Source organism: Biomphalaria glabrata, chromosome 1, assembly GCF_947242115.1.
Source record: "Biomphalaria glabrata chromosome 1, xgBioGlab47.1, whole genome shotgun sequence".
NCBI classification, from domain to species: Eukaryota; Metazoa; Mollusca; class Gastropoda; family Planorbidae; genus Biomphalaria; species Biomphalaria glabrata.
Genome location: NC_074711.1, coordinates 27729816 through 27757059, shown reverse-complemented (window position 1 = coordinate 27757059; position 27244 = coordinate 27729816). Strand labels below are relative to the sequence as shown.

At 32.1% G+C, this 27244-nt stretch overlaps 2 protein-coding genes across 3 annotated transcripts in view; one reads left to right on the top strand and one right to left on the bottom strand.

Moving 5' to 3' along the window:
• The window catches only part of LOC106070381 (calcium/calmodulin-dependent protein kinase type IV-like), a 101045-nt gene extending 85675 nt beyond the window's left edge, over window positions 1-15370 (bottom strand). Inside the window, exon 1 of the mRNA XM_056031042.1 lies at window positions 15352-15370. The gene's annotated coding sequence lies outside the window, so the exon portion shown is untranslated. The remainder of the gene's footprint in view (window positions 1-15351) is intronic.
• The window catches only part of LOC106070389 (uncharacterized), a 30297-nt gene extending 3054 nt beyond the window's left edge, over window positions 1-27243 (top strand). Inside the window, exons 2-8 of one of the 2 annotated variants that reach the window (XM_056030883.1) lie at window positions 913-1075; window positions 9420-9632; window positions 13196-13334; window positions 14845-14971; window positions 15133-15181; window positions 18957-19136; window positions 19240-27243. In XM_056030883.1, coding sequence (XP_055886858.1) covers window positions 981-1075; window positions 9420-9632; window positions 13196-13334; window positions 14845-14971; window positions 15133-15181; window positions 18957-19136; window positions 19240-20821 — 2385 coding nt within the window. In that variant the 5' untranslated portion in view covers window positions 913-980 and the 3' untranslated portion in view covers window positions 20822-27243. Of the gene's footprint in view, window positions 1-668; window positions 1076-9419; window positions 9633-13195; window positions 13335-14844; window positions 14972-15132; window positions 15182-18956; window positions 19137-19239 lie in introns of those variants that run through there. The other variant, XM_056030890.1, reaches the window with a different exon arrangement.
• Window position 27244: the final 1 nt, after the last annotated feature.

The window sequence follows — 27244 nt, the reverse complement described above, 5'->3', positions numbered from 1 at the left end:
TTTAGTGTGAAAGGGAAGGTCTGTTGCATTGGATATTTTCTCATTTCTCCTCATTCTCAAGTTGATTTTAGTTGACTGAGACATAACTTCTGTAACTAGCAATTTGGCTGAAACGTGCCAAATAACTTTGTCTGTTATTTTCAATCTTAACCTGAGTTCAATGGTTCATATGGTTCATCCTTTGCTTGTCTTGAAGACAATGTTTTTCAATAGACGATAGATCCACTTTGCAGCATTTTGCATAGCAACTAGTACGACATTGAAATGTTGTCTCTGCTTTTTTTATGCCATTCTTTTTCTTTTAATAAAATAAAAAATCCTTTTGACAAATTATATGCAAAACTTACTGAAGCCATTAATATCTTGGAAATCATCTTGGTTTCACAAGGGTACTTAAGAAAATTTCTAGACTGATTCTAATCAGTCTTATCTGCCTTTATGTAGGTCTTCTGATGTAATTATTTCATCATTTTTATACATACATACACAAAAACATTACTTGTATATACTCTTAACTAAAGAAATCATAGTAATTCATCTAAATCTGAAAACATTTTATAATATTTCTTTGTTCATGAAAAAAAAAATTTGCTAAATAAGATTAGAATTTTGTTGGCTGACTTAAGCTCTGCAGTAATTATAACAAACCAAAATAAGAAGTTATGTTATATATTTATTATTGACCATATGAAAACAATGGATGCATTTGGGGCTTTTTTCCGCTCAAGAGAATATTGAGTACAAGTTAGTGAAATAAATGAAAAAAATGTCTGATGTTGACTCTACAGTCAGAGATGACATTTATGTTTCTTCTTATGAATATAGTATTGATGGTAACAGGAGTACACCATGGTGATAAAAAAAAATAAAAAATTTAACAGTTACACAAAAATTCACTTTTTGTTCTTCTAGGATTACCAAGCTCAAGAAATGTTTAAGCAATGACAAAAAAAGCTTGGAATACTTAGAACTTTTTTACCATGAATGGTCTAAGTCCTGGAAAATATGTACCAAGCAGTCCCATTTGTACTGACCCTTTTAGTAGCAAGTACTCTGTTCAGGAAGACATTGGCAGGTAACCTTGTTGTTTTTTTTTTTAATCTCTCTATCTATAAAACATTTTTCTTCAGAAGGTAAATTGATTTATTATCAAAACTTACTTAAAAGTTATATGTCATTAGACTGATTTAAAAAAAAATTCAACTTTTAATACTAGTAGATTTAAACATTTTTGTATTCACACATAGGAACCCATGTTTTCATACACATCATAATAAACTAATTCTCTCAATAACACAAAAAATATGTTGAGTTGAGAAATGAATATGTAGTGCAGCCCAGGTTGGTTCAAGAGGTAATAAACATTGGAGGAAAAAAGGGGGTCGGGCTGATTGAAGTTTAATTTACATTTCTGCACCATAGTAACAACACTACACTGATAACTATTTGTAAAATTGAGATGATTTATGTTCTGATTATTGTACTGTAAAAGTCACCAGTATATCACTAAAAGAGTTTCTTTGATTAGCACAATCACAAGACTAGTACAAATAACACATTTCTTTGTGCAGTTAGGTGCATTCATTTTGGTCATGATCCAACTAAGTGCCATCTATTCCAAGTAGTACAAAAACAAATTCACCTAAGTAATGTAGGACTTGTCTGTTGTCCCACACCACATTTATTGTGTGTCTTGTGAGGCATTGACAACACAGCACTCCTTTGGCTTGAACAGTAGGCTATAAATATAGTGAGTGTTGTGAGTAGGTGAGTAGCTTGATTGCCAATGTTCATTTTTGCTCCACAGAATATTTGTAATCAAGAAAAACATAAAAATACTTTTTAAAAAACAAAATAAAGCATATACTATTTAAGCTTAGTTGTATCAAGTAGTTTGGATCAGTAACTTGATGACTAGGCCTCCTTAAGCCCATACACTAACCACTCTGCTAGCAAATCGCTTATGAAAATAGAAAGTTTTATAGTTATCTATTGTTAGCTTAAAACTTTAAATTGGCAACCTTTAAAGGGGGCTTATTCAACTTATACCACCACATCAGTTAAGTATGATTTCTTTCCTTTGTTTGAGTTACCAAACAAAATGATTAATTACCAATAGTTAATAATAGTAATAAGGCTTGTCTTCAAGTACAAAGATTAATGAGGAATGCAGTATTTCCTGTGGTTACGCAGCCCCGGCTGCGACCTACATTAATAGTTAATTAACTAATTGGTTAATTTATTAATTCTATTCACATATTGTCAGATAAAAAGTAGTTGTGCAAAATTTTCAGCTTGAAAATACGTGTGGGAGTAATAATATCTGCAAACATTTTACCAGACAGACAAACAGAGTGAGTTGATTCAAGCTTTGTAATAAGAATTAAAGAATTTCATTTAGGCCAATAGATTGACCTTATTGTCAGAAAAAAGAATAAAAGTTACTCAATATAATTAGCAAAATTATGAATGCATGGGTGAATGATAAGAGGATATGAAAAACAAAAAAAAGAGTATTAGAGATATGTTTGAGTATCACCAGTTTATGTTTCCTAGTTTTAGTAATCACTACTTCCTCATTTTCTCTATTTATAAGCAGACTCTCGATACCGATAAGGCAGATTCAATGTCCCACTAAATACCGGAAATAACCAGTGGGTGTGGACTAGCAAAAGCTCTAACTCTATGGGTCCTGTCTTGTCATTATTTCCTGCCATTTTCATTCATCTATTTAAAAGAAGAATGTGCATTTGAAATGTCAAGGTAGTATTATGCCCAATCTGTAACCGCAGCTGTGTATCAAGGATTGGCCTCTTTAGCCACATAAGTTGCAAAGGGAAAAGATCGTCTCTCGAGACGTAAAATGCCACAGATAGTATTATTCTATGCCACTTGATGTTAGTTTTTATTTTTTAGAATTGCATTATTTGTTAAAAAAAAAACATGACAACTCCAGTTAATTGGATGAAAGTATTACAAAAATAACAATAAAGGTACACGATTTTCTTTTCAAAAGATTCATTTGATTGCATCAAGCTAAAGCTGCAGTAAAAAGAAATAGAGGACATGAAGTTCTGACTAAATGCAGTTGTACTAATTATCCACATTAATAACTAGTCCAGTACTAGAGTACTAGACAACACTCCTTTATTCTTTGCTCCCCACCCCACTTTTGTAGTAGGATTTGGCCATAGACTTGATGAAATATTCATAGATTTAAAAAGAAAAATTTACTGATTATTTACAAAAATATGCATGGAAGATAATTGTGTTTTTATAATTTGGAAGATAATAGCGTTATTATTTATTATACTTTGTCTAACACCAGAAAACGAATGAATTTGTAGTAGATAAACCCATCAGGTAAACGGTAAACACTCACATTCAGGCCTGCACACACACACCTCATAAGACAAACACACTGTTCCACGCGTCTAGGTTTACATGGAAGTCTCTACAGTCTCTCCATGTTTCTGTCCTGCCTACACCACCATGACTAACGTGCACCAGAAACTGTCAGTCTACCGCAGTGAAACGGGGGGGGGGGGGGGGGGGGGAGGCAGTGCTTGAAAGAGAGAGATTTGTGAGCGAACAGCAAGGTTACGTCAGTTGCAAGAGTTGAAGGAAACTCAACTCTAGTCAGTACTAAACTAGACCCACTCACACACAAAACAAAGAAACAAAGCTGCATACTTTAAAAGTCTAGTAGTTCCCAGAATTGAAAATTACTCAGTGCGCACTTTGTTTTGTTATGTTTGTCTAGTTGCAACTAACTTCTAATCATGGCTAGATCTAGATGACTTTTGATTTGTCCCGAACTCCAAAGGAAAGTTCACATCTTCAGGATATCTGCTTACTTTGGTAAGCCTTGATTCCATGTACATTGACGTCTGCTACTGGTTGTTTTGTTTATCTCAAATGGCTAGCTTGTCTCACTGTAATGTTGACCTACATATATAATCATATGACATCAATTGGACTTTTCTTTTTTTAGTATTGACTACAATCAGCTTCTGGGTAGACGGCTTTATTGTTCCATGACTAACCGAAATCACGAATGCACTATACTGGCTGATTCATTCTTTGGTCTTTTTTTTTTTTTTGTGTCTGACGTAATTTGAGCTCATTCAGGAAGTTTTTTTTCCCCTTTGTCAGTTACATTAAATTACTGGTGGTCTTTAAGACTAGGCACAGATTCGACCCACTTTTTATTTAGGGTCCATGCACTTGTCTTTTTTTCTTCTACTCTATATGCACGGCTTGTAAACTTCATTATGGACGTTTTCTCCAGCCTTCGCTGTAAAAAAAAAAAAAAGTTAATTTGCGAGTAAAAAAAAAAGTAATTCTCCTAGTAGGCCTAAACTCTATTAAGCCCAATGTGATTTCATATATCTACGGAATGGCTATTATGACGACCTCTTTCTTATTACATCTCTTTACAACTGAATAGGTGGTACATTTGTGACATTCGTTTACCTCACTTTGGAGGTGCACTCATTAGTGATATTCGTTTATTTTGGAGAACTCGAGACAGTTTTTTGGTTAGACACCAAGTTGAAGGGATGGCTGTTTATTGAACAACGTCAATGTGAACAGAATGAGCAAATATTTGTACTAATAATCTTTGATTGTTTTGTTGTTCGATTGAAATAAAAGAGTCCACTAAATCCCTCTATTTGTACACCCCAGCCTTCTTTCATTTTTTTTTTAAACACGATCAACTTAAAGAATATTTTGTTAGGTAAAGTTGACACAAATACTTCTCTTCCAAGATGGAGGTATGCAATGTTTCGTGTAGGGTCCTTGGGGACATAAATACGGTTTTGCAAGACAACAGTGACAAAACATTTGAACATCGAATGATAGTGCCATTAGAGTACTACAGTGACAAGACAACCGCTTCGTTCTAGCCCTCTGCATTTTACCGAGTTTTTAATTTAACATTGTTGGAAAGGATTAAAAAAAAAAGGTGATTAGTATACACATTTCTCTAGAATTACATATAGACCTAGGACAAAGCTAAGGACATTATCTATCTATCTATCTATCTATCTATCTATCTATCTATCTATCTATCTATCTATCTATCTATCTATCTATCTATCTATCTATCTATCTATCTATCTATCTGTCTGTCTGTCTGTCCATCCATCCATCTATCCATCCATCCATCTATGATAGATAAGTTGTTCAGTTTGAATGAAAATTCAATGTAAATTCTGGAACAAAGTGCCATTATTAGATGAAATGCAGTTTGAACTCTACTTCTAAGTCGAGGTCAGTTGGATAACAGTCTCCGAAACAGTCCGACATGTCAGTAGCATAGTTGATCAGATTTAGGTTTCGACAAGTGGGGGTATCTGATAAGGATATCCATATGCATTGTTATTACATTCACACATGTGCAGGCACAGTCACGCACTGATTTAGTACATCACAGAATATCTACACAATAATTGCTTACTTATTAGCCATGGGACTCGACCCAGTTTTTCTCCGTCGTTTCTGTAAAAACGTTTGAACCTGATAGCCATGGATTGATGTCTTCAGTACTGTCCCCAGCCTCAGTGGTAACACATATGTGTGGGAGGGGAATGCTAAAGATGGAGGGTCGGACATTTCCTGTGACGTTGATCCACTTATAAGGTGACCGAAATCTTATTATTATTATAGGGGGAAGGATGTACTTTTCTTGTGTCCAATAGTAACACAGATTGCATATTAGTTTGGCTTAACGTGTCTGATAGGGGTTCTCAACATGTGGGTCGCGACCCCCTTGGGGATCGATTGGCGATTTACCATATATATACTATAATTGTAATTTAAGGATAGATGTTAAGAAAAAACGTAATCTAAATCAGTATAATGTCGCAGCATAAACATTGGGTAATAATTTGTTTTCAATTATTTATAGGGTGAAAATTTACGAGAACCACATTAGTTTATAATTAGCAATACGCCATCATGTTGTGTAAGGAAATATTTTCATTATGAAGCAAACCATGAAAATAAACCTCGAACAAAAGGACGTTAAGAAAAGAAAATATATTGGGGATTGCTTATTCTATTGTTTGACTTCAATACTTAAAGCAGGCATTGAAAAAACTCAACGCCTCATTTGTAATGAAGTTCTCTTTTCAGAGTCAATAAGGCCGTACAAACTGAAACGAGTTCTTTCTTTGTAAACCTGTTGAAACGTCTACTACAGCACTTGATGTATCTGACAAAAATGCTAATTCTTATCTTATATAATACAGACGTAACTTTTTCTGGAAAAAAAAATGAAATCTCGTCCAATAAATGTGTAGTGTCTGCAAAGATGCTGGTCAAAGTATGCTTGGTCGTTCGTTAGGGTGTTCAACTTTTGGTACAGAATGAGTCACCCAAAAGTCATCGGAACATATTTAACTCATCGACGAATGTTAGTAATTTCCACACAAAAAAGTTAGCCCTTTGAATTTTGTAAATTCGAGTGTTTTAAATAAACATTCAATTGTTTTCAAAGCGTTTTTATGAATTTGATGAATCCAAAAATGTTTCTGCTGTTTAACACTCAAGTTAGCTGAGGTCAAGTTGGAAAACGATTTTTTAAAGTTTTTAATAAGAAAACAAAATCGACGGTTGAAGCGCTCTTTAACGATTATGTGAATTCCAGCAACGAGTTATATTTCCAACACCATATCTTTGCGAAAAAGTATTTTTAAAATTGTTAAATACAGAAGTATATTTGATGCAGAAGATGACATTTGTTGTGATCTTGCCAAGACTGCCCTATAATTCCTGATCTGGTCAAACAGAAACAAAGCTCAACCATCGAAACAACGCTGTGGCATTTTTCACAAATTATCGCAACACTTTTGTAGCAATGTAGGACTCAGTTGCTGGATTTTATTACCATGTTTTCCAAATTTTCACATAATTATAAAATCATGAATATAGTGAATACGCAATTTAAAAAGTTACCAAGTCATAAAGTTATAACCTCATTTATTTGCAATTTAGTGTTATCAGGAATCTTAATGTTTCTGGATTAAACATACAGCTTTAGCAATTCATATCAGTTATTTACATTATGATTTCGATGCTATATATGACCCCTCACCCCAAACAAAAAAAAATACGGTTAGGGGTCGCCGCGTAGTGACCAATTGCAAAAAGGGGTCGCGTTACTAAAAAAGGTTGAGAACCGCTGGTCTAGAAGATCAAGATGTTATTAAATCACGTTTTCAGATTATCGGCTTTTTCCTTTCCAACTACATATTGACATGAAATAGATACTCTTGGGAAAAAAACTTTTTTTTTTTTTATTTGTTATTCAATTTTTTTCTTATACTATTTTAAGTTTAGGTGTAATTTTTTGGTTTGGGGTTTCTAGCCTCGAGGGAACACATTTCCCGAGAAATGGAGTTGTTTTTCTATTCTCAATGCTTTAATTGTCGCGGGGAGGGATCCACCCATCATGGTTTTCTACGCCTTCTTACATGTTGAAAACCTATTTTAAGTTTTACACATCCCATCTGTAGCGCTGGGCTGTTCCATAATTTGTTCATTACTGGGTGTAGTTCTACTTTTTCTTTCATACATCAATATACTTACTCTAAAGATCAAGTTTTCCTGCTCATTTCCCCACAATGGACTTGGGTGTGTGTATACTTTAATGACAACATTATGTAACTGTCGAGTTCATCAGACACACGATGAGATCTGCCCCCGGGGGCTCAATCATCCCAGTCTCGCACGGCTTAACATAATACCATCATTTTCCTCCCCCTCCCAGTAGACTGGCGGCGACGTTACAAAGTAGCTCGTTGTTTTGGTGTTGCGCCGTACCGACACATGTTTAGGTTTGACGCCTCTCGCCTCCTCCCTCAAGTTTGTAACGGTTCTAGATCTACGTCTTGAACAAACAGTGTTGTGTGTGACGTGTTTCAATACTTTGCAGCCCAGCCAAGAGGGACAAAGAAAGCATGCAAAGTTGATAGTTATCTAAGGACTCAACAGATATAGTGGATGACTCAATTTATACATACATATGACTATCTATCTATCTATCTATCTATCTATCTATCTATCTATCTATCTATCTATCTATCTATCTATCTATCTATCTATCTATCTATCTATCTATCTATCTATCTATCTATCTATCTATCTATCTATCTATCTATCTATCTATCTATCTATCTATCTATCTATCTATCTATCTATCTATCTATCTATCTATCTATCTATCTATCTATCTATCTATCTATCTATCTATCTATCTATCTATCTATCTATCTATCTATCTATCTATCTATCTATCTATCTATCTATCTATCTATCTATCTATCTATCTATCTATCTATCTATCTATCTATCTATCTATCTATCTATCTATCTATCTATCTATCTATCTATCTATCTATCTATCTATCTATCTATCTATCTATCTGTTTGTATGTCTGTCTGTCTGTCTGTCTGTCAAAGTTAATTCTAGCAATGAAATGTGTATGTATTAACTAAAAAAAAATTACAGTGAGTTTGTTTGTATGTACATGAATGTTTTTTAAGATATAGGAAGCATGAATAATTAAAAGCAAAACAGCTTATGACAAGAGATAATCAACATCCACAGTAGCCCTAACAATTCCAGAAATGTTTTAAAATCTCTTATCATTTGGCTAACCCTTTTTTTTTTCATCACTTCATGTATCAAAACTTGAAGGTAAAAAGAGGTAAGATCTGGTCCCTCTTCCCTTTGCCACTGAAATCATGCCATTTTTTTTAAATTAACTGTTGACTTCAAAGAAAAAAAGCCTATTCCCTCACCTGAAATAGTTAGTCATATTGATGTGGTTTGCTGTTGAAAGTATCTGTTGCAGATCTCCATTTCATGTGTGCTGTATCTCTAGGTTACCTTTATTTGTCATTATCATCATGGCATGACATTTGATCTTAACCTTTAGCACACTCACTGTGTCTGTAACTCATAGTCTGTCTGAAAAGCCATCATTTAGTCTGAACACAGCCTTAAATGTAAGGCTCAGTGCATTGCATGTGGTAATCATCAGGAGCTTTGGCTTCAAACTGTTAATGAGAAATATCTCCCTTAAGTCTTTTCATTCTAAATTACTCATTTTCAATTCAACCTTGCAATTTTAATGATAGCCTTATTTTATTTCATTTTTTTAAAAATTCTGTTTTCTCTCCTTGTTTTCTTGACTTTGCAACAGTCAATCACACAATAGTTATAAGGGTTATAAGGTGGCCTTTTGTTTTTCAAGGGACCTTGTTTCAATTGCACTCTCATCACAAGACAAGAATTTGAAATTTCCTTTATAGCCATTTACTTTTAATTTTGCTTTCAATTATCTCAATAAAAAATTGTGTCTTCTTTTTTTTATAAAATTAAATTGAATGTATTTTGTTGATTTCAGAGGAAAATTTGCTGTTGTAAAAAGATGTATCAATTTAGAAACTGGGGAGGTGGTGGCAGCCAAGTTTATTCGCAAGAGACGTAAAGGGAAAAGCTGCAGAGAAGAGATCCTGAGAGAGGTGGTTATGCTGGAGCTAGCCATGGCCCACCCTCGACTTGTCTCCCTGAGAGAAGTTTTTGAAACACAGAGTGAATTGATACTTGTCACTGAGTAGTGAGTGTTTTACTTTTTGTGACTACCTCATTTCTTGAAATAAATGTAAACTTAAACTATTGAACATAAAGTAATTAAATGTATAGTATCTGTGATACTTAGCGACACCCTTTAAATGTGCTGTCTACACAAACAACCTTAGTTAACAATTGATTTAACTTTTCAATAAAGAATAACATTATTGACTAATCTGTTCTATTCATGTGGCTCCTATTAACATTTAGCAAGTAGTTTAGGATATTTAAATAAACAGCTAAATTTACAAGAATCGAGTTCTAAAGGCTTAAGTTTAATCAAGGTTATCTTAATACCTAACTGTAGTTAACAATGCATGTATATCTGGTCAGGCTGGTCAGGATCAGTTCTATGTCTATTTAGTCATTCATGTGACCAAAAGAGATTTGAACTGCTTGGTCATTGGAGTTTTGGACTACTTGTGGCAACCTATGACGTGCACAAAGTGCACATTTTTAAATAAATTCTTGAGTTAGACTTAGAATATGGAATTTTTACAATTTTTCTTATCTTTCTGAGTATATTTTAGATCAGGGGTCTCAAACACGTGGCCCATGTGGCCCGCGAAACTATTTTGTGTGGCCCGCGACTACCTCCGCGAATTTTAAAAAAATTAGATAAAATTTACAATGACCACATATAAGCCGTGAAATGATTTACAACTGCACAAATCAGTAAATGAGGTGTCACCGCTAGCGGCTAGAATCTGGCCACCATTATATCTCTGCTCCGACCATTTGGCCGCGTGGCTAATCAGGCTAATCAGGCCACGCGGCTAGCGAAACAGGAGAAAGAGAGGGAGATGGGGAGGGATGGGGTACATGTGTCAAGATTCTGTGAAAGCAAGCTATGTTGTTAACGAGATGATAGCAAAGGCATAACGACCATTCACTGAAGGCCAGTTTGTAATAGAGTGTATGCTACAGGCGTGTGAAATTATCTGCCCCAAGAAAAAAGAAACTCTTCGAAGGCATAAGTTTGTCTGCGAACACAGTTGCAAGCAGGATCACAGAGTCAGTGACAAATGTTCAACAACAACTGATTGCCACTCCAAAAGACTTTGTATCATATTCCATTGCACTGGACGAGTCTACTGGTGTAACAGACAACGCATACTGTGCCGTATTCATTCGTGAGGTCGACGAAAACTTAAACATTGTTGAAGAGCTATTGGACTTACTAGCAATGAAAGGAACGCCGACTGGACGCGATGTGTTTCAAGAACTGGAAGCTTGTATTGACAGGTGTGGGCTACCTTGAGAAAAACTTGTTTCAGTGGCTACGGACTGTGTACCAGCAATGTGTTCAGAGAAGGTTGGTGTTGTTGGATTAATGGTAGAGAAACGGAATCAGCTCAGCTTGGCGGGACCTTTTGCAGCCATACACTGCATTCTGCACCAAGAAGCACTCTGTGGCAAAAGTCTATAAATGAAGAACGTGATGGATGTTGTCGTGAAGACGGTGAACTTCATACGTGCAAGGGGTCTCAAACACAGACAGTTTGTCATTTGTAGCTGATTTAGAAACGGAATACGGAGAGTTGCTGTATCATACGGAAGTCAGATGGTTTAATCGTGGAAAAGTGCTGCAGAGATTTTTTTAACTGAGACGAAAAATAGCATTGCTCATGGCAATGAAAGACAGAGACATACCTCAGCTCAGTGACCTAATGTTTTTGTCGGATCTTTCTTTTCTTAATGACATCACGCAACATCTCAATGCAATCAATTCACAACTACAGGGCACAAAGCAGCTGATTACCGTGATGTTGGTTTCATTCAGATGCAAGCTGACTTTGTGGGCCACTCAGCTGGCAGATGGAAACCTGGCTCATTTGTTTTTTCTACAGAGCATTACAGTTGAACTACAGCGCCTGAAAGACTACGTAGACATCCTCTTCATACTACTTGAAGATTTTGAACACCGCTTTCAGCAATGTACTGCTCTCGAACCACAGTTTTTCCTTGTTACCACTCCGTTGACGTGAAAAACGTTCCAGAGAAAGTCCAGATAGAACTATTGGACCTGCAGTGTGACACTGTTCTGAAGCAAAAATACGCTGATGTTGGCGTTCCAATGCGCAGCTGCTAGAATTCTAGCGATGTTATGGGAGTACGTACGTTTGCGAACAGTAGTCTCCAGAATGAAGATCAACAAAACACCATTACGATCAAGACTGACTGATGAGCCTCTGAGAGCAACCTTGCGGCTTGCCACTACACGCAACTTCAGGCCTAACGTCGATAGTCTGGTCTCTGCCAAACGCAGCGACGAGCCATCTGCAGTAGGCCTAGTAATTATAGTTGTTTTTTTTTTTTTTTTGGGGGGGGGGGGGGGGGGGACTACAGTTTCTGCTTTTTTTATTAGTGACAGAGGCAACGGTCAACTTATTTTAGTAAACTAAACTGCTGTGCATGTATAAACTACAATAAATGTAATTAATAATTATATAAAAACTTTATTTTAGCATTTAACTGCAGTGACAGTAGTGTTTGTAAAATTTAATGAAAAAACATTCTCTTTTCGTGGTGTGGCCCGCTGACTGATTGTTATTTTCCACTGTGGCTCACATGCTGATATGAGTTTGAGACCCCTGTTTTAGATTATGCTTTTATAGATTAAAGTTTTATCTCAGTGTTTGATGTATTAGTGCCAGCTTACTTTTAAATCTCATAACCTGGAGTGGCAAGATTTTTCTATTGGTGTTTTTCAAGTAAAATGGTAAAAACACAATTGATATAAATTTGCTATTTTCTCAATCTATTCTTTTTTTTTTTATTACAGAATATATAGTCTAGTATTAGCATAAAGTACTCTGTGGCATTAAGCATCTCCACTTTTAGAACAATTAACCATATTGTAATCTAAGCAGAACTCAAATTTTTGTGTTTAAAGATTGAAAGAAAATTTGTGTCATGAATGTGTATGGTTCATCTTCCCCACCCCATGGGAATTGGATTACTTAAGTTAACCAACAGCCACATGATGACCCAGTTATAGGCATCATGGACAAAGGACAGTGAACTGAAAGAGTAAAGAGAATGTCCTTCACCACAAATTTGAAGTAACAAAGAATGTTGCTGTCCAAAAAGGAATGCAACAAAAAAAGAAGCATTGACTTGGAATCTGCTTCTAATGGTGAAGATGATGGCGTGTAACTACTACAAAGGAATACTTTCAATCTATTAAAGATTGTGTAAACATTTATAAAAAATATTTGCCTTTCTTTTGTATTACGGGACACCTGATCTGCATTGTCCAAAATACTGTGTCAAGTAACTGTGGTGGCTCAATCAATGTACTCATTTTTGGTGCAGCTGCGGCCTAAATGTAAGCTGCATCTAAATTTTGGTCATTAAAAAAGAAAAGAGCGTGGCAGGAATTTGAGAAAATACAGTTATTTAGACAACTATGCTGCTGCATTAGTTTCTTTAATTTGTGTTTTTAACCCTTATAAAAAGAAAAAAAAAGCAATACAGAATAAGAATACCAATTCAGTCATGTTAAATAATATCTAACATCATCACATGTACATTTTAACTCATCAGTTGTTCAGGGGGTGAGCTGTTTAATGAGTGTGTTATCAATCAATCTTTTAAAGAAGATGATGTGAGAAGACTGCTTGTACAAATTCTGGAAGGATTAGCTTATTTACATGACAAAAACATTGTTCATCTTGACCTGAAGGTATTTGCATTTTTTTTCTATGACGCATAAAAACACAGTTTGTTTTACTCTAGCTTTAAATGTAGAAACTATGAATTTTAAAATGTAAAGTAGTATGTAAATTATACTAGAAATGTGCATATCTGAAATAACTAGGATTTTGGCGCTGTCAGAAATTGACAAGAAATTATATTTTGACTAATACAGAGATAACATTTTGCCATTAAAGATAAATATTTTTATATCCTTGTTTAATTAAATTAAAATATTAATCATTTTCTTGTTAACTGAATACATTTTTCCTTCCCTGTAACCTCTTAAAGTGTATCATTCTATAAATGTATATAATATGGTAGGGAAGTGTAATTCTCTGTTGAAGACCTTATGAGTCATTTCTCTCTTTTGTAATCTGTGGCCTCATTCCCTTACCTGTGTCAGCTGCAACCAACATATAGAGTGCTGTCACTGTAATAGCAATAGTATTCTTCACGGGTTAGGGTCAAGAAAAACTTGTTCCTATCTTTATTCATAATCTGTCACACAAGGGTGCTTAGTTCCTACTTCTGCTTGCATGGCAGGTTCATGGTTGAGTGATGAATTCAAATGTCTCCAGTTCTTATTACATTTTATCAGTAGAATCATTGCCTTAAGCAGGCTGACACAAGTATTATGTATTATTGCCAATGGTTTTCTTTTGCTATCTCAAGAAATGAACCAGAAAATTTATTCATTTGCACATTTTTAAAATTTTAAAAAGAAAATTATTTTCTAGGTCATCTTGACACAAAGAAGTTATTAATAACTTTCCAATGCATTAACTAAACATACATTTTTATTAAGTTACACATGAACAACCTAACCCAAGTGCTGATATAATAAAGTCAGATAAATCAGTTATTATAAAAAAAAAATTAAATCATACTCAGAAAGTATATTTCAAGAATGTTATTTTTTGGTCAAATGACACACTAATTGTTTTTGAAAGGCAATATTTCAGGGTCAGGGCTAGGAAGAGAGTAGAACAACAAAATTAGAACCTTTGATAATATCCAAATATAAAATACATTGAACTTGTTATAACTAAATATTTGTTAACATTTAAGTTATCATTCATCTGAAATTAAGAGAATAATCCAGTAATGCTCAACCCTTATCGGCCACAGGGTCATACATTTCTGATGTCACAAACTGCATCACCACTGAGCATCTGTAGCTTCATAGTGCATTTTGGGCAGGAGTTTCAAGGGCTCAGAATCATGTCATGGCCTAGCTATGGTCTGCATGCCGTAGTTAAGGCATCACTAGTATAATAACTAGATAAATAAGATTTTGCACAGAGTCAATGAGAAACCAAAAGCATTGATTCATCTGAGGCAAAAGGAGCCATATATATGTTTATTACTGCCAATAGTGTCATCTTGTCTATTGCCTTAATCTAAAATTTAATATCAGTATTAAAATTTTTTAATTAAATTTGTACATTTGGATTTGAAAAAAAAAGACATTTATAAAATGGTTATTTCTCTCAAAGCCTCAAAATATTTTACTAACGAAACCATTTCCTGGAGGAGAGGTTAAGATATGTGACCTTGGCTTTGCCTGCTTGACCAATACTGGAGAAGATATTCGTGATATTATAGGGACACCAGATTATGTTGGTAAGTAGAGAAAAATACATATTTATTTTATATTTATACTTATTTATTTTAATGTTGATGATCAAATATTTTCAATATTTTGCTTCCAGTATTATTTTTTTAGTTATTGTGCTATAAATTTTATCTTTTAATTATAATTTTTCCTCTCTACTCTCCAATAGCTCCTGAAGTCTTGGATTATGAGTCACTTAATATACAAACAGATATGTGGTTAGTAATTTGTGTAGTTCACAAAATATCTCATTCTAAATCTTTTGTGTGTGTGTTGCTGTTTTTTATATTGTGGCTAACATACCTATCAAACCAATGGTCTTCAGTTCCAATGATGGTGAAGGCTAAGATTTTAAATCCTGAATGCTTTAGATTCACTTTATATATATTTATATATATATATAAATATTTAAAGAACAACCAAAAGGGGTCTGTATTGAATTTAGAGCAGAGTTTCTCATCATTCGACTTAATAAATGATCTTGGTAACTCTCCTCTTTGACATCTTAGGGAGTGCTGAAATCCAAGCATTTTCCTGCATTCTTAGATGCACAAACACATTCTCCTGATGTCTATAGCTCACTATCAGTAAAAAAAAAAAATGGCAGGTGAAAGTAACAAAAATAAAATAAGTTGGGAGGAAGGGCCGATACTAAAGTTTGAGTGGCACATAATGTCTTTATTTGGCCTAGTCATTGTAAGATTATCTTCATGTTAAATCAGACCTCATGTAGTAGGCCAGTTTTAATCAACAGAATGAGGGTTAAATGCACTTAGAAAATTTGACCCTTTTGAACCGTTAGATCGTCTAAGAGCTGCGAGCTCTTAAGTTTGAAAAAAAAAACCTTTCTGAACAGCCATTCTGTCCAAATCAATGCCTATATAAAGCATTGCTATTTCCGACATAACTGGCCTCTGGACGCATGGGCTAGACATGGCCAAAGGACCGAGTTTACCGGGAGCCTTCGCCATCTTCCTATGTTATACCAAGCTAACCATGGGGGAACTCGCTATTAATGTAATGGTCCCTTGAGGAACGGCATATGGATTATTGACAGGGTTGTGAGAGCTCTATTTCAACTCCGTCCGTGCAATGGGTTCACTCTTGCGTACCCTTGGACACTCCCACAGGAGTTTTGTTTTGCCATTCATTTAACCTAGTTACCCCCTCAAGTTACTGTTTCCACCTGAGTGCCACGTTGAGGCAGAACACCGTACCTGGGTTGACCCTTTTAATGTGCACATAACATACATACATGTACATGGGTACATATTAAAATGTCTAATTTATAAGAATCTTTTGAATATGCAAAAAAGCTAGAAATTGACTCAGTATGCAAATACTTTTGTTACACATTTCTTTTAATTTCTTGATTTTCTGGCTATGCGATGATGCTATGGGGGGGGGGGGGAAGGGAGACATTAAAGGTTGAAGAGATCCTCCAGAGTGCAGTAGCAGATGGGGTGGTACAATACAATCAGAACTCAGCAACTACATGATGTGACTTAGCTCATTAGTTCATTATCTTTTGATAGAAGAATAGAAAAGAGTTCATTTCAAGTTTCAAAGTTAAACGGAGGAAAAAAAATTAGCGCACAAGTTCGAATTCAGGTCGTTCACTTTTTTTACATTTTTATTTTTGATAAATACATTTCAATACAGATACCCCTTTCTTTCTTTCCCACCCTTTTCCATCTGGTCAGACAAGTGACATAGTGTATTGAAAAAGCTAAAAGCATGAAATTGCGCTAAACAAAAACTATTGGTAAAAATATTTCTAATCGCACAAATTTATTATTGTTAGTCTAGATCTATTACAAATCTAATCACATAACTGATCCAAACTAATTGATACACTTAATATAATCTTTGTTTAAAAAAAAGAGTTATTTTGTATTTTGCTTGTTGAAATGTCAATGCTTACAGTATTGTAAATACTGTAAATCATTGGATGTTTAAATAGTAATAAAGTATGCAATGGTAATTTTGTAGTGACTTGTGTAGAAAAAACAACAACAGCTCGTCCTAAACTAGACATCAAAATCTAAAAGCTCTATTAATTTGCAATGCAGATATTAACTACAAATTGGCACATTGAACAAAGAAACATTTCCATATGATCTACTCTTCTTCCATGTTATAAAATTCCCATCATGTTAAAAGTGATTTTTTTTTTTCATTTTTTTTTAAAATATTTAATACTTTTTTTAAAAAGTTTTATTTACTTTTTTTTTTTGAAAAATGAAAAAACTGAATAATACAGAGGAAAAAGTCACCTAGCTCCTGTAAAAAATATGTTGGATTGGATACACTAGGATTATAGCAAACTTTAGTTTTCATGAGTGTGAGTTTTAATGGCCTTCATCTTTGATACAATATGAATTGTATACTCTTTTAGGCTAGCTTGGTTAGATTCAGTGGTATTTTTAAAAACATATATTGCTGCTAAAAGTAAATCAAATTAATAGATTGAAAAGTCTTACAAAAACAGAATAAAGAGTCTCAATAAATACAAGTGTTTGAAGAATGAGTTTTTCCTATCATTCTCTGACAGATTGGCAACAAAAAGAGTGTTGGTTTTTGTGCAAGCTTGTAGGAAAGGACTTGAACCTATCTGAATAGTGCATTCATTGCTTAGGAATAGAGATCTTTTAGTTTCATTTTCTTATAAAGTGACTTTACTAAAAATCTATGATTTGTTTTTGATGCACCCTTTTGTCTTTTTGAATGTCTTTAATCTACAGTGATAGGCATTTTATGAAGATTATACTTTTTTTTCCTGCAAAAATAAAAAAAAATTGAAATTTTATTCCAATACATTATAATACAAATTCTTAATGTTTAAATTTCTTTTTTCATGAAAGAAATCTGATTTTATTATTTTCCATTTACAGGAGGATACAAAATAAGAATTTCATTTGTATATGCACACATCCAATATCACATTTGATATCAATCTGTTTATAAAAAAACTTGCTAAAAGTTTGAATCTTGAATGTAATCTAGATCTACAGTGATATGAATTAGTTTAAATAAATGGCTCTAGATCTAGACTAACAATAATTATTGAATTTCAATACTCTTCATCTTCTAGATCTAGTGACATTCTAATCAAATATCTAGGTCTAGACCTTTGATTGGATGGCTAAGTTTATGCACTATGATGACTATGTGGACTAGATAGAGAGTAAAGCTGCCTTATTAAACACCCTCCTTATGTCTGCCATATCGATACCATTACCATATTTTTACCAATGCATCTTTACTAGATGGATATGGCACAAAAACTTTGTAATTTCTAGCGTTTTAACAACTTGCATCTGCAATGTATGCTAGCACAAGCATAAGTAAGCCTTTAAATATACCGTTTTATTGCTGAAATTCTCTCCCTTGTAAGTCCTTATTTAGAACTCTGCAGAAATTCAAAAGCTTTCTCACAATGTTTGTTTATTTAAGTTTAAGCATTTTTAGTGGGAAGAGTTGAGTTCCTTTTCATTCATTCAGTTTCATAACTATAAAATATAAAATAGAAATGTAGCTCTTACTTATGAAGCGATTTAAAAAGTCAAGAATGTTTTGATTTTATAACACAATGTCCAGATGCCAAGTGCAAAGGGAAAAAAAAGCTGTCAATTCTCCAATCTAAATGTGCCTTGGATACATTTTGTGTGCATGCGCAGTAAAGCCCTCAATATATTAAGTTTTTAAATATTTTAAAATGAATTAAGCAATACCTTTTTGGGGTGGGTGCAACATGCATTTTTTTTTTTTAGAAAATTTCTTGAAATTTGTGCCAAGTCTGTTTCCATCAAAGATAATCTACTTGTACATATTTCTGGAATGAGCTTTTTTAAAAAAATAAAACTACTGTTTTTTTCTTTTAATAGTTACTTTTTTCTTTCTACTAAAACAATTATTATTATAAACTTCTGTTTTCTCTATTTCTTCATTGTTTATATTGTCTAAAATATGTCTTTTTCTCTGTGTGTATAGGAGCTTGGGAGTACTGACCTATGTAATGCTGACCACCTGCTCACCTTTTGCTGGAGATAATCAACAAGAAACATTCTGTAACATTACACAGGTGAAACTTGACTTCCCAGATGATCTGTTTGGTCACATCAATCCATTGGCTAAAGACTTTATAGAAAAACTACTTGTGAAGAAACCACGGTAAGAGATCTTAAATGAATAATATTTTAATGCTTTTTTTTTTCTTTAACGCATATTCAATTCACAATGTTAATTTGTAAAAATCTACATTTCTTTATTTTAGTGATCGCATGACAGCCAGACAGTGTTTGGATCACCTTTGGCTTAAAGACTTAAAACAAACTATGTCGATAAATGTCCCTAGTCCTGATCATACTAAGGAGTTAGCCAGTGAAATGGCCATACCAAGTAATTGGCACATGTCACCTGACCGAAGGTCCAGTACATCTGAAATCGAGGTTGGCCAAGCTGCAAACATTTTTCCAGGGCCATCTTCCACTTTGAGGCTAAGTGAAGAGAAGGATTTAATTAGTAAGACTCTGTCCCACATAGAGATAGACAGAAGTAGCTCCACATCTTTTGAAACCTGCCCAGAGAGCATTTATGGCAGTCCACAGAAAATATCCTCAGAAACTTTATTTGTTGATAGTTTGCAAAATTTATCAGCAGTGGATAATCTCCACACCCTGTCTACTGATGTTTATAAACAGGCCATTAGTGAATCAATAAGCAGTGACTTTTATAACAATCTTGCACAAATCGAAACCAGCAGGACTTTGTCCATTTCAGAAAATGGATTGAAAAATAGTTATGAGTTTTGTTCAGCAAGCAGTTTTATTCCATTTGATGCCATACCTTCTGATGTTAGCTTATCTGCCAGTTGTCTTTTAGATAAGTTCAACCATCATTCTGCTGCAGCAATTTGCCATTCAGATAAAGTTAGTCATTATACAGATCCAGTCAGTTTTCATAAAGATAAAATTAGTCATCATTCAGATCCAGTAAGTAGTCATTTGGATAAAGTTTGCCATCATTCAGATCCAGGTATTTGTAATTTGGATAAAGTTAGCCAATATTCAAATCCAGGTATTTGTCATTTGGATAAAGTTAGCCATCATTCAGATCCAGCCAGTTGTCATTTGGATAAAGTTAGCCATTATTCAGATCTAGCCAGTTGTCATTTGGATAAAGTTAGCCATTATTCAGATCCAGCCAGCTGTCATTTGGATAAAGTTAGCCATCATTCAGATCCAGCCAGCTGTCATTTGGATAAAGTTAGCCATCATTCAGATCCAGCCAGCTATCATTTGGATAAAGTTAGCCATCATTCAGATCCAGTCAGCTGTCATTTGGATAAAGTTAGCCATCATTCAGATGCAGTCAGCTGTCATTTGGATAAAGTTAGCCATCATTCAGATCCAGGTATCTGTCATTCAGATAAAGTTAGCCTTTATTCAGATAAAGTTAGCCTTCATTCAGATAAAGTTAGCCATCATTCAGATGCAGTCAGCTGTCATTTGGATAAAGTTAGCCATCATTCAGATCCAGGTATCTGTCATTCAGATAAAGTTAGCCATCATTCAGATAAAGTTAGCCTTCATTCAGATAAAGTTAGCCATCATTCAGATCCAGCCAGCTGTCATTCAAAAGCAGTTCATGACAGTAACAAAATGGAAGTGCTGAACAAAAGAATGTCCATGGAGATACCGACAAAAAAGGCCAAATGTTTACAGGACATGGACGATGCTGCACCTGATGGCAATGTTCCTCTTGCTCATCCAGAGCAATCAGAAGCAGATGCTTATCTCAGAGAACAAGATATACATGACTGCAATGGCCTTGATGATGTTAGAAATTCAGTTTAATCTTAAGTGCCTAAGAATATCTTTACTATCTAATACTTTGGCTGTGTTGTTATAATTGTATTTGTTTTTTGTTTAGGTTTTTACAATCATTGGACACTTTTTTTTTTCAATGTATTTATTGAAATTATTTTTGTTCCTATGTTTTGATGATGTTTTTATACTCTTAACAAATAAGTGATATTATAAGTTTTTATTCACTAAAAATATAAAGAATATAATTAAAATTATTTTCTTTTGCAAAAATCCAATTTTCTGAAATTTAAAACAGTCATCTGTATCTGTACTTCCTAAAATATACTTTGAGACAATAGCAAGCTTACCAGGTTATAGTTTCAATGATTAACATGTTCATTTTTTAAAATACTTCATAAAAGTTTAGCCAAAATGTCAATCACAAACCTGATATGCAATAAAATGAAAAGTTCTAGCAACTTATTTTGTGCAATTTTAAGTGGAGTAGTTCTTTAACAAACACCAGGATTAGTTCAGTTTTTTCCCTTATATAATTAAATTAAGATTTTTAGATAATAAAATCAAAACACAAAGTTTCAATACAGAATCAATAAAGATAATTTGTATGCTCTTATCTTAAATAGTTTTGTAAATATTTCCAAATTTGAGTAACATTAGAAAACGTGATCATTTTAATCAATTAAACTTTTATTATTTTATCTTTCACTCTTGTGTTTCTAAACTGAGAACATTAAAACTATTTCCATATTACTTTATTGTATAAATGACTGTTTTTTTTAATTAATAGTATAAATTAAATAACAAGAATAAATAAAACTATTAATTAAAAACACTTTTTAAAAACATGCTTTTCAAACACTTGAAATATCTTGCATATTGAATCATTGTCATAAAAAATATTTCATTTTAATATTTGGTTAAGATGCAGTGAGCTAAAAGTATGAGATATACATTGTTGAATCACGTAGTTAAAAAAGATAAACATGTTTACTGGAACTGTATTACATTTTTTAATTTTATTCTGCGAAAGATTTATTCTTTATCATCCTACTACCAGATGTCTGTACTTTTCATTCCTAACAAATAATACACAAATAGATTTCAGGAAACTCTCCAGAGTAACTCAATTTTATATCTTCATTCCACTCAGTTCTTTTGACAGAAAATTTGAATATAATATCTTGTTTTGACCAAATCATTTTGTTTTACTGGGGAAAAAATCCAGACTAAAACAAAACTTGTAATTTACTGCTGATGATCTCTTGAATGTGAAACAGAAGTGTCATAGGTTGGATGAAATAGAAGTCAGCTATTTTTATCAAACTGTAGGTTATATTATACATCACATTGTGTTGTAGCAGTCATCGTCATATATTGCAATGAGCTTCCTGTATGCTTATTGTGATTTTAAGATAAATTATTGGTTTATTTATTTATTTTTTTTTTTACTTTTTTATTGTGTGAAAGTGTTAAAAAAAAACGCATACCTTAAGAAGCTGAAAAGAAAACAACACCTGCCTTTGTGTAAAATATTGTGTCAGAGAATTGATAGTAAACTTAAACCTGGTGGTGTATACATTTTATATTTCATTAGTTCCTAAGAAAAGATATCTAAAACCATGATCATTTGAAAAATGAATAATTTCCATGCTTGCCTTATCTAAAGTATTCGATGAGTATTATTGTCTATTGCTTTTGCTCTAGAAGTATTAAGAATTTTTTTATTTTTTTTTTAATAAAAATTTATTTCTTGATTTAAAAAGAAATGTACGAAACTATTACATGCGATACTGATCCCAGCAGACAAAACTTTTGTCTTTTTTATAAACTGCAAATAGGTAGGTTTCATCCGGGTAGCATGTCGAATTCTTCTGTCTTCATTGATTTTTAGACTCAAAAAGCAATGTCTTATTATTATTATTATAGTTTGAAATATACTATATAATTAGAATCACTGAAACTCAACATCTAAAAATGTACATTTGAATTACATCTTTTTGACCTACATCTGATTTTGAAATATTTTTGAGGTTGCTATTGGTATATTTTACAGGGGTAATGATATACAGTGTCATAATTGTATGTCATTATCATTTTTAAAAACTGTCTTCAAATTGTCAAACTAAATAAAGTGTGTACATTATTGAATTTGTGTGTGTGTGTGCAATAGCTCTTGCCTTCAGAATACTAACATTGGTTTTATACTGTGAAATGCTAACCCATTGTGTTCCCCCTTTCCTCAGTCTCTCTCAGATTGTGGTGTTTGTTATTTGCTACTTTCTCTGTGTTCAGTGGGAAATGTAGTGAAACTTAATTCTTAATGACAATTTATTTTTGTATAAAAAGTTTTGCCGGCTTGTTGAGTTAATAACTTTTCATTTGGAAATAAAGTACTAGTTTGTATGAAAGTACAACTTTAAAAAAGAAAATTCAGCAGAAAGCTAATATTTGTGAATCTTTTTTTTTTTTTACATTTATTTATATAAAAATTATTATTTGGTTATTAAGAATATAAGAAATAACTAAAGAGTTTTTCTTTGTTACTCAGACAGTTGATATTTCTATTGTTGATAAATATCCCAGTTGATCTGCTTCTATCAAACATATCCCAAACTACTGCACAAGGTACAACTGAGGAGCAAGTTAGCTGTCTACATGAAGATGTTTTTTTTCTTTGTTTAAATTGTATATTTCAAAATCTATACATGTCATAATTTGTATACTCAGTCAAATGGTCTTGAGATGGCATTGGTTCATTATTCAACTTATATACCTTTTTTATATTCGTTTTTGTTATTATTTGTTTGAATCTTGATCATTATTAACAGGTTTCATTGAGCTATATTTTTATTTCTATAATATGCATATGTATAGATACACCATTAGACAAGCAGACTTTAAATTACCCAAAAGCTAAAATCAAATCAGTGCAAACAAAACGTTTCTAAAAACTTTTGAACAGGTTAGCCTCTAAATGATTTTGTTAAGTATGTCTGTCTATTTATTTTAAGAATAAAATGATCTAGTTAAAACTGTTTGTATAATTGATGCATTTTCTTTGTGCTTCAGTTTGAAAGTTAGACTAGTTTATCTCCCTCTTTATCCCTAATTATTGTACACTGCCAAAAACAATGTATTTAACATAACTATTAACAATTTTGTGTGTTGAAAATAGTGGCATTTTAATAACAATTTGTTGTACACATTTCTAGAAATAATAATGCACTTTTTCAACAGTTTTTTATCGTACATCATCTGTCTAATCCATTGTTTCATCCTGGTCACTAAAAAATCAAGCTCCTGAAGTAATCAATTTAAAACTATTTCATTGTTATGTTGATGTTTCATAACAAAGAAAGTCATAATGTGCCTCTTAATTGTGTATAGTTTTTTTTTTTTTACATTTGAATCTTTTTAAACAAAATATCAAAATAGTTTTTTCCTTTGCCATTTCAATTTTTTTTTTTAAACCCACTGAGAATTTTTTTTTTACAAAAGAAAAAAGTAAATTAAGAAGATCTCTATTACAGTTGTATTGTTTTTATCTGTTTTGTTTTTCTCCTTGGGCATCAATCCTAATGGGCATTATACTAAAGTGTAACTTGACCTTGGATGGGATCTGTCTTCCTGACATTGTAGAGAATGTTGTTTTAATAAAATATAGCCCAAATAGTAATTAGAATTTTTTTAAAAACTTATTTCTGAAACAAAAAGCAAATGACCAAAAATGAATGTTTAGAAACATACTCTCCTCTACTTTGATGTTTATCTTTTCTGGCTTTATTTCTAACATACTTATTGATATCATCATATAGTCCACACAATTTTATGAAAGTAAATATGTTTCTTTCCATCAAAGCAAAACACTTATTTGTGTTGATGGCCCAAAAAAAAATATAATTTCTTCTTATAGATTTTTTTTTTCTTTACCCTTTTGCATTCTTCTTCCAGAACTTCACTCTGTCACTTCAACAAAGACATATTCATTAGTTACATTGATAGTATTATGATCTTATTTCTAACCTCATGTGTCATGAGAAGATGAACTGTATTAAGTGCATACAAAAGTCATTTAGTCTTTAAAAACAATCTTAGTTATGTCACAATAAATGCAACATTACTTTGAGTTTCCTATAGAAGTTGTCAGGTTTGACAAATCTGATAGAAAATTAAAATGCATAAGATTTACAAAACATTTTAGTTTTTTTTTAATGATTATATGCAGAAAATACCTTTTCAGTAATTTGTAACTATCTAATGATTATTAACTTCTTATTATATATTATTTCAGTATTTTAAGTTAGAACAAAATAAAAGTCTATATCCCCCTTTTTTTCCCCCCTACATTTTTTTATCCACAAAATTTGATTTAAAAATGTGATTAGCCTCCTGAGTCATAACCATTATAGTTTTAATTTCCATTCTCTTATGGATTTAGTTCCATGTGTGCCTTGAATAATATTCTGCATTTTGTCATTGATTATTTTCAATGCTCTGTTTATATTTTTTTAAGTAATAAAAAAAAAAACAGCTCAACACTATTAGTCTTTGTCTTAGGTAGTTTCATTCAAACTTTTCTGAGTCAGCATTAAAGTAAAAAGCATTAAACTGTTAAATATATATATATATATATATATATATATATATATATATATATATATATATATATATATATATATATATATATATATATATATATGGTATATGTGGTATATACACATATATAGTATAATAGTAATTTTTTGGAGCTGGTAGTTTCAAAATTAGGAAATAAAATAATGTATTGTTGTAGATTACTGTCCAAATATATTAACATTTTTTTTTAATTGTTGCCATATTTTATAAATATATTTTTTTTATATTTGCATCATTGTTTTGACTCTTGTTGTTTTAATTACATTTTTATATGCACTAATGTGATGTATAATAAATAAATAATAAAAACATAAGTTAGTTCATTTGTATTTTTATATATATTTTTAAAGGCAATTTTTTTTCACTTTTATTATTAATTACTGTTTGAAGGAACAACTTCTTATGTCTAATTGGGTGTTGATATTTAGTTTAATATAATTTATGGTATAGCCTCATGAAAATCTTGTACAATTTCTTCAAAATCTAATTGTATTGCTATATTTTTCTCTTGTGCACTTTTTTTTTTTTTTTTTTTTTTTTTTTTACACATTAGGCAGCTAGCATTTTCTAAATTTTCAAAAGCTGTCATATTAGCTAGCTCTCAAAAAAAGCTCTGAAAGCATGTCTGTCATTAATGTTGCCATTAAATTAATCAACAAAAGTTGTCTAGTTCTCCTTATCCTGTATCTCTCTCACCAATCATTACTAGTATTAATTTTTGTAGATTATTTTGCCAGCTTGGTTTCTAACTATTGTTTCTCAGTTTAATAGAAAAATAAATATATCTAAAAAATGTGGGTCATTAAAAAAAAAAAAGTAATTACAAGTATTGCTTTGCTTATTTTTCAACAAAGCTATTTTTAAGTTTTTAATGTGGTATTATTGGGTTCACCATTGTGAATTTGTTGTTTAATTAGTATAGTTTGAACACTAGAAGTACTAATTTTATTTTACTTGTTTGGTTTGGAGATTAATTTTTGCATGTAAAATGAAAAGTGATTGTTTATTTCTTTAAATTGAATAAATTTATTTATGGTATATGTTTACTATATTGATTAGTGTTAAACTAATAAATACAATTAAATACAATGAAATTTAGGCCTTTTACTCAAAATATTGCCACTCATGTTAAAATATTTTTTTGTATACTATAAGTAGATATGACTAAATTTCAAAGACACTTATAATTGTTAATTAAGTTTTTGAGTATTTTGAAAAATAAATGAAATAAACAACATATGTAGAAAAAGTTTCACTCTGTAACATTTTGTTTCCAATAATAATAATGAGATTTGTAACTTATATGTGTGTTCTTCTGTCATATTTTTTTCACTGTGTTGATTCATATAAGGTCAGTGGTGACTAAATGGACAATTTTTCATGTCTTAAGGTTTTTTCATATTGTTGAAATGTTTAATGATTGAAAAAATTGTTAAAGCAAAGTTTCTGTAAATTTTCCTTTAACAGCTATACTCCAATGCACCAAGGTTTCTTTTTCCATATATTAAAATCAATAGTATTTTAATACCAGTAAATTTTAGAATATAAAGAAAGCTGTATCTTTCCAAGATTATACTATTTAATTATGTCAATGATATTTTCCCCTCTGTGAATAGTAAATTTGTTGGACAAAAAGTAATTACTTAAATGCATAAATGCTTGTTTTTATGCAAGATTGTTCACTGCAAATAAGATTCAATATTCAATTTTTCAAATATGTCGGAAGATGAAATCATACAAACCAGAAAACTTAGAAGCCTTAAAACAAAATGTAAAGAAACAATTTAAAAAAAAAATAAACTTTGAATTAAGATG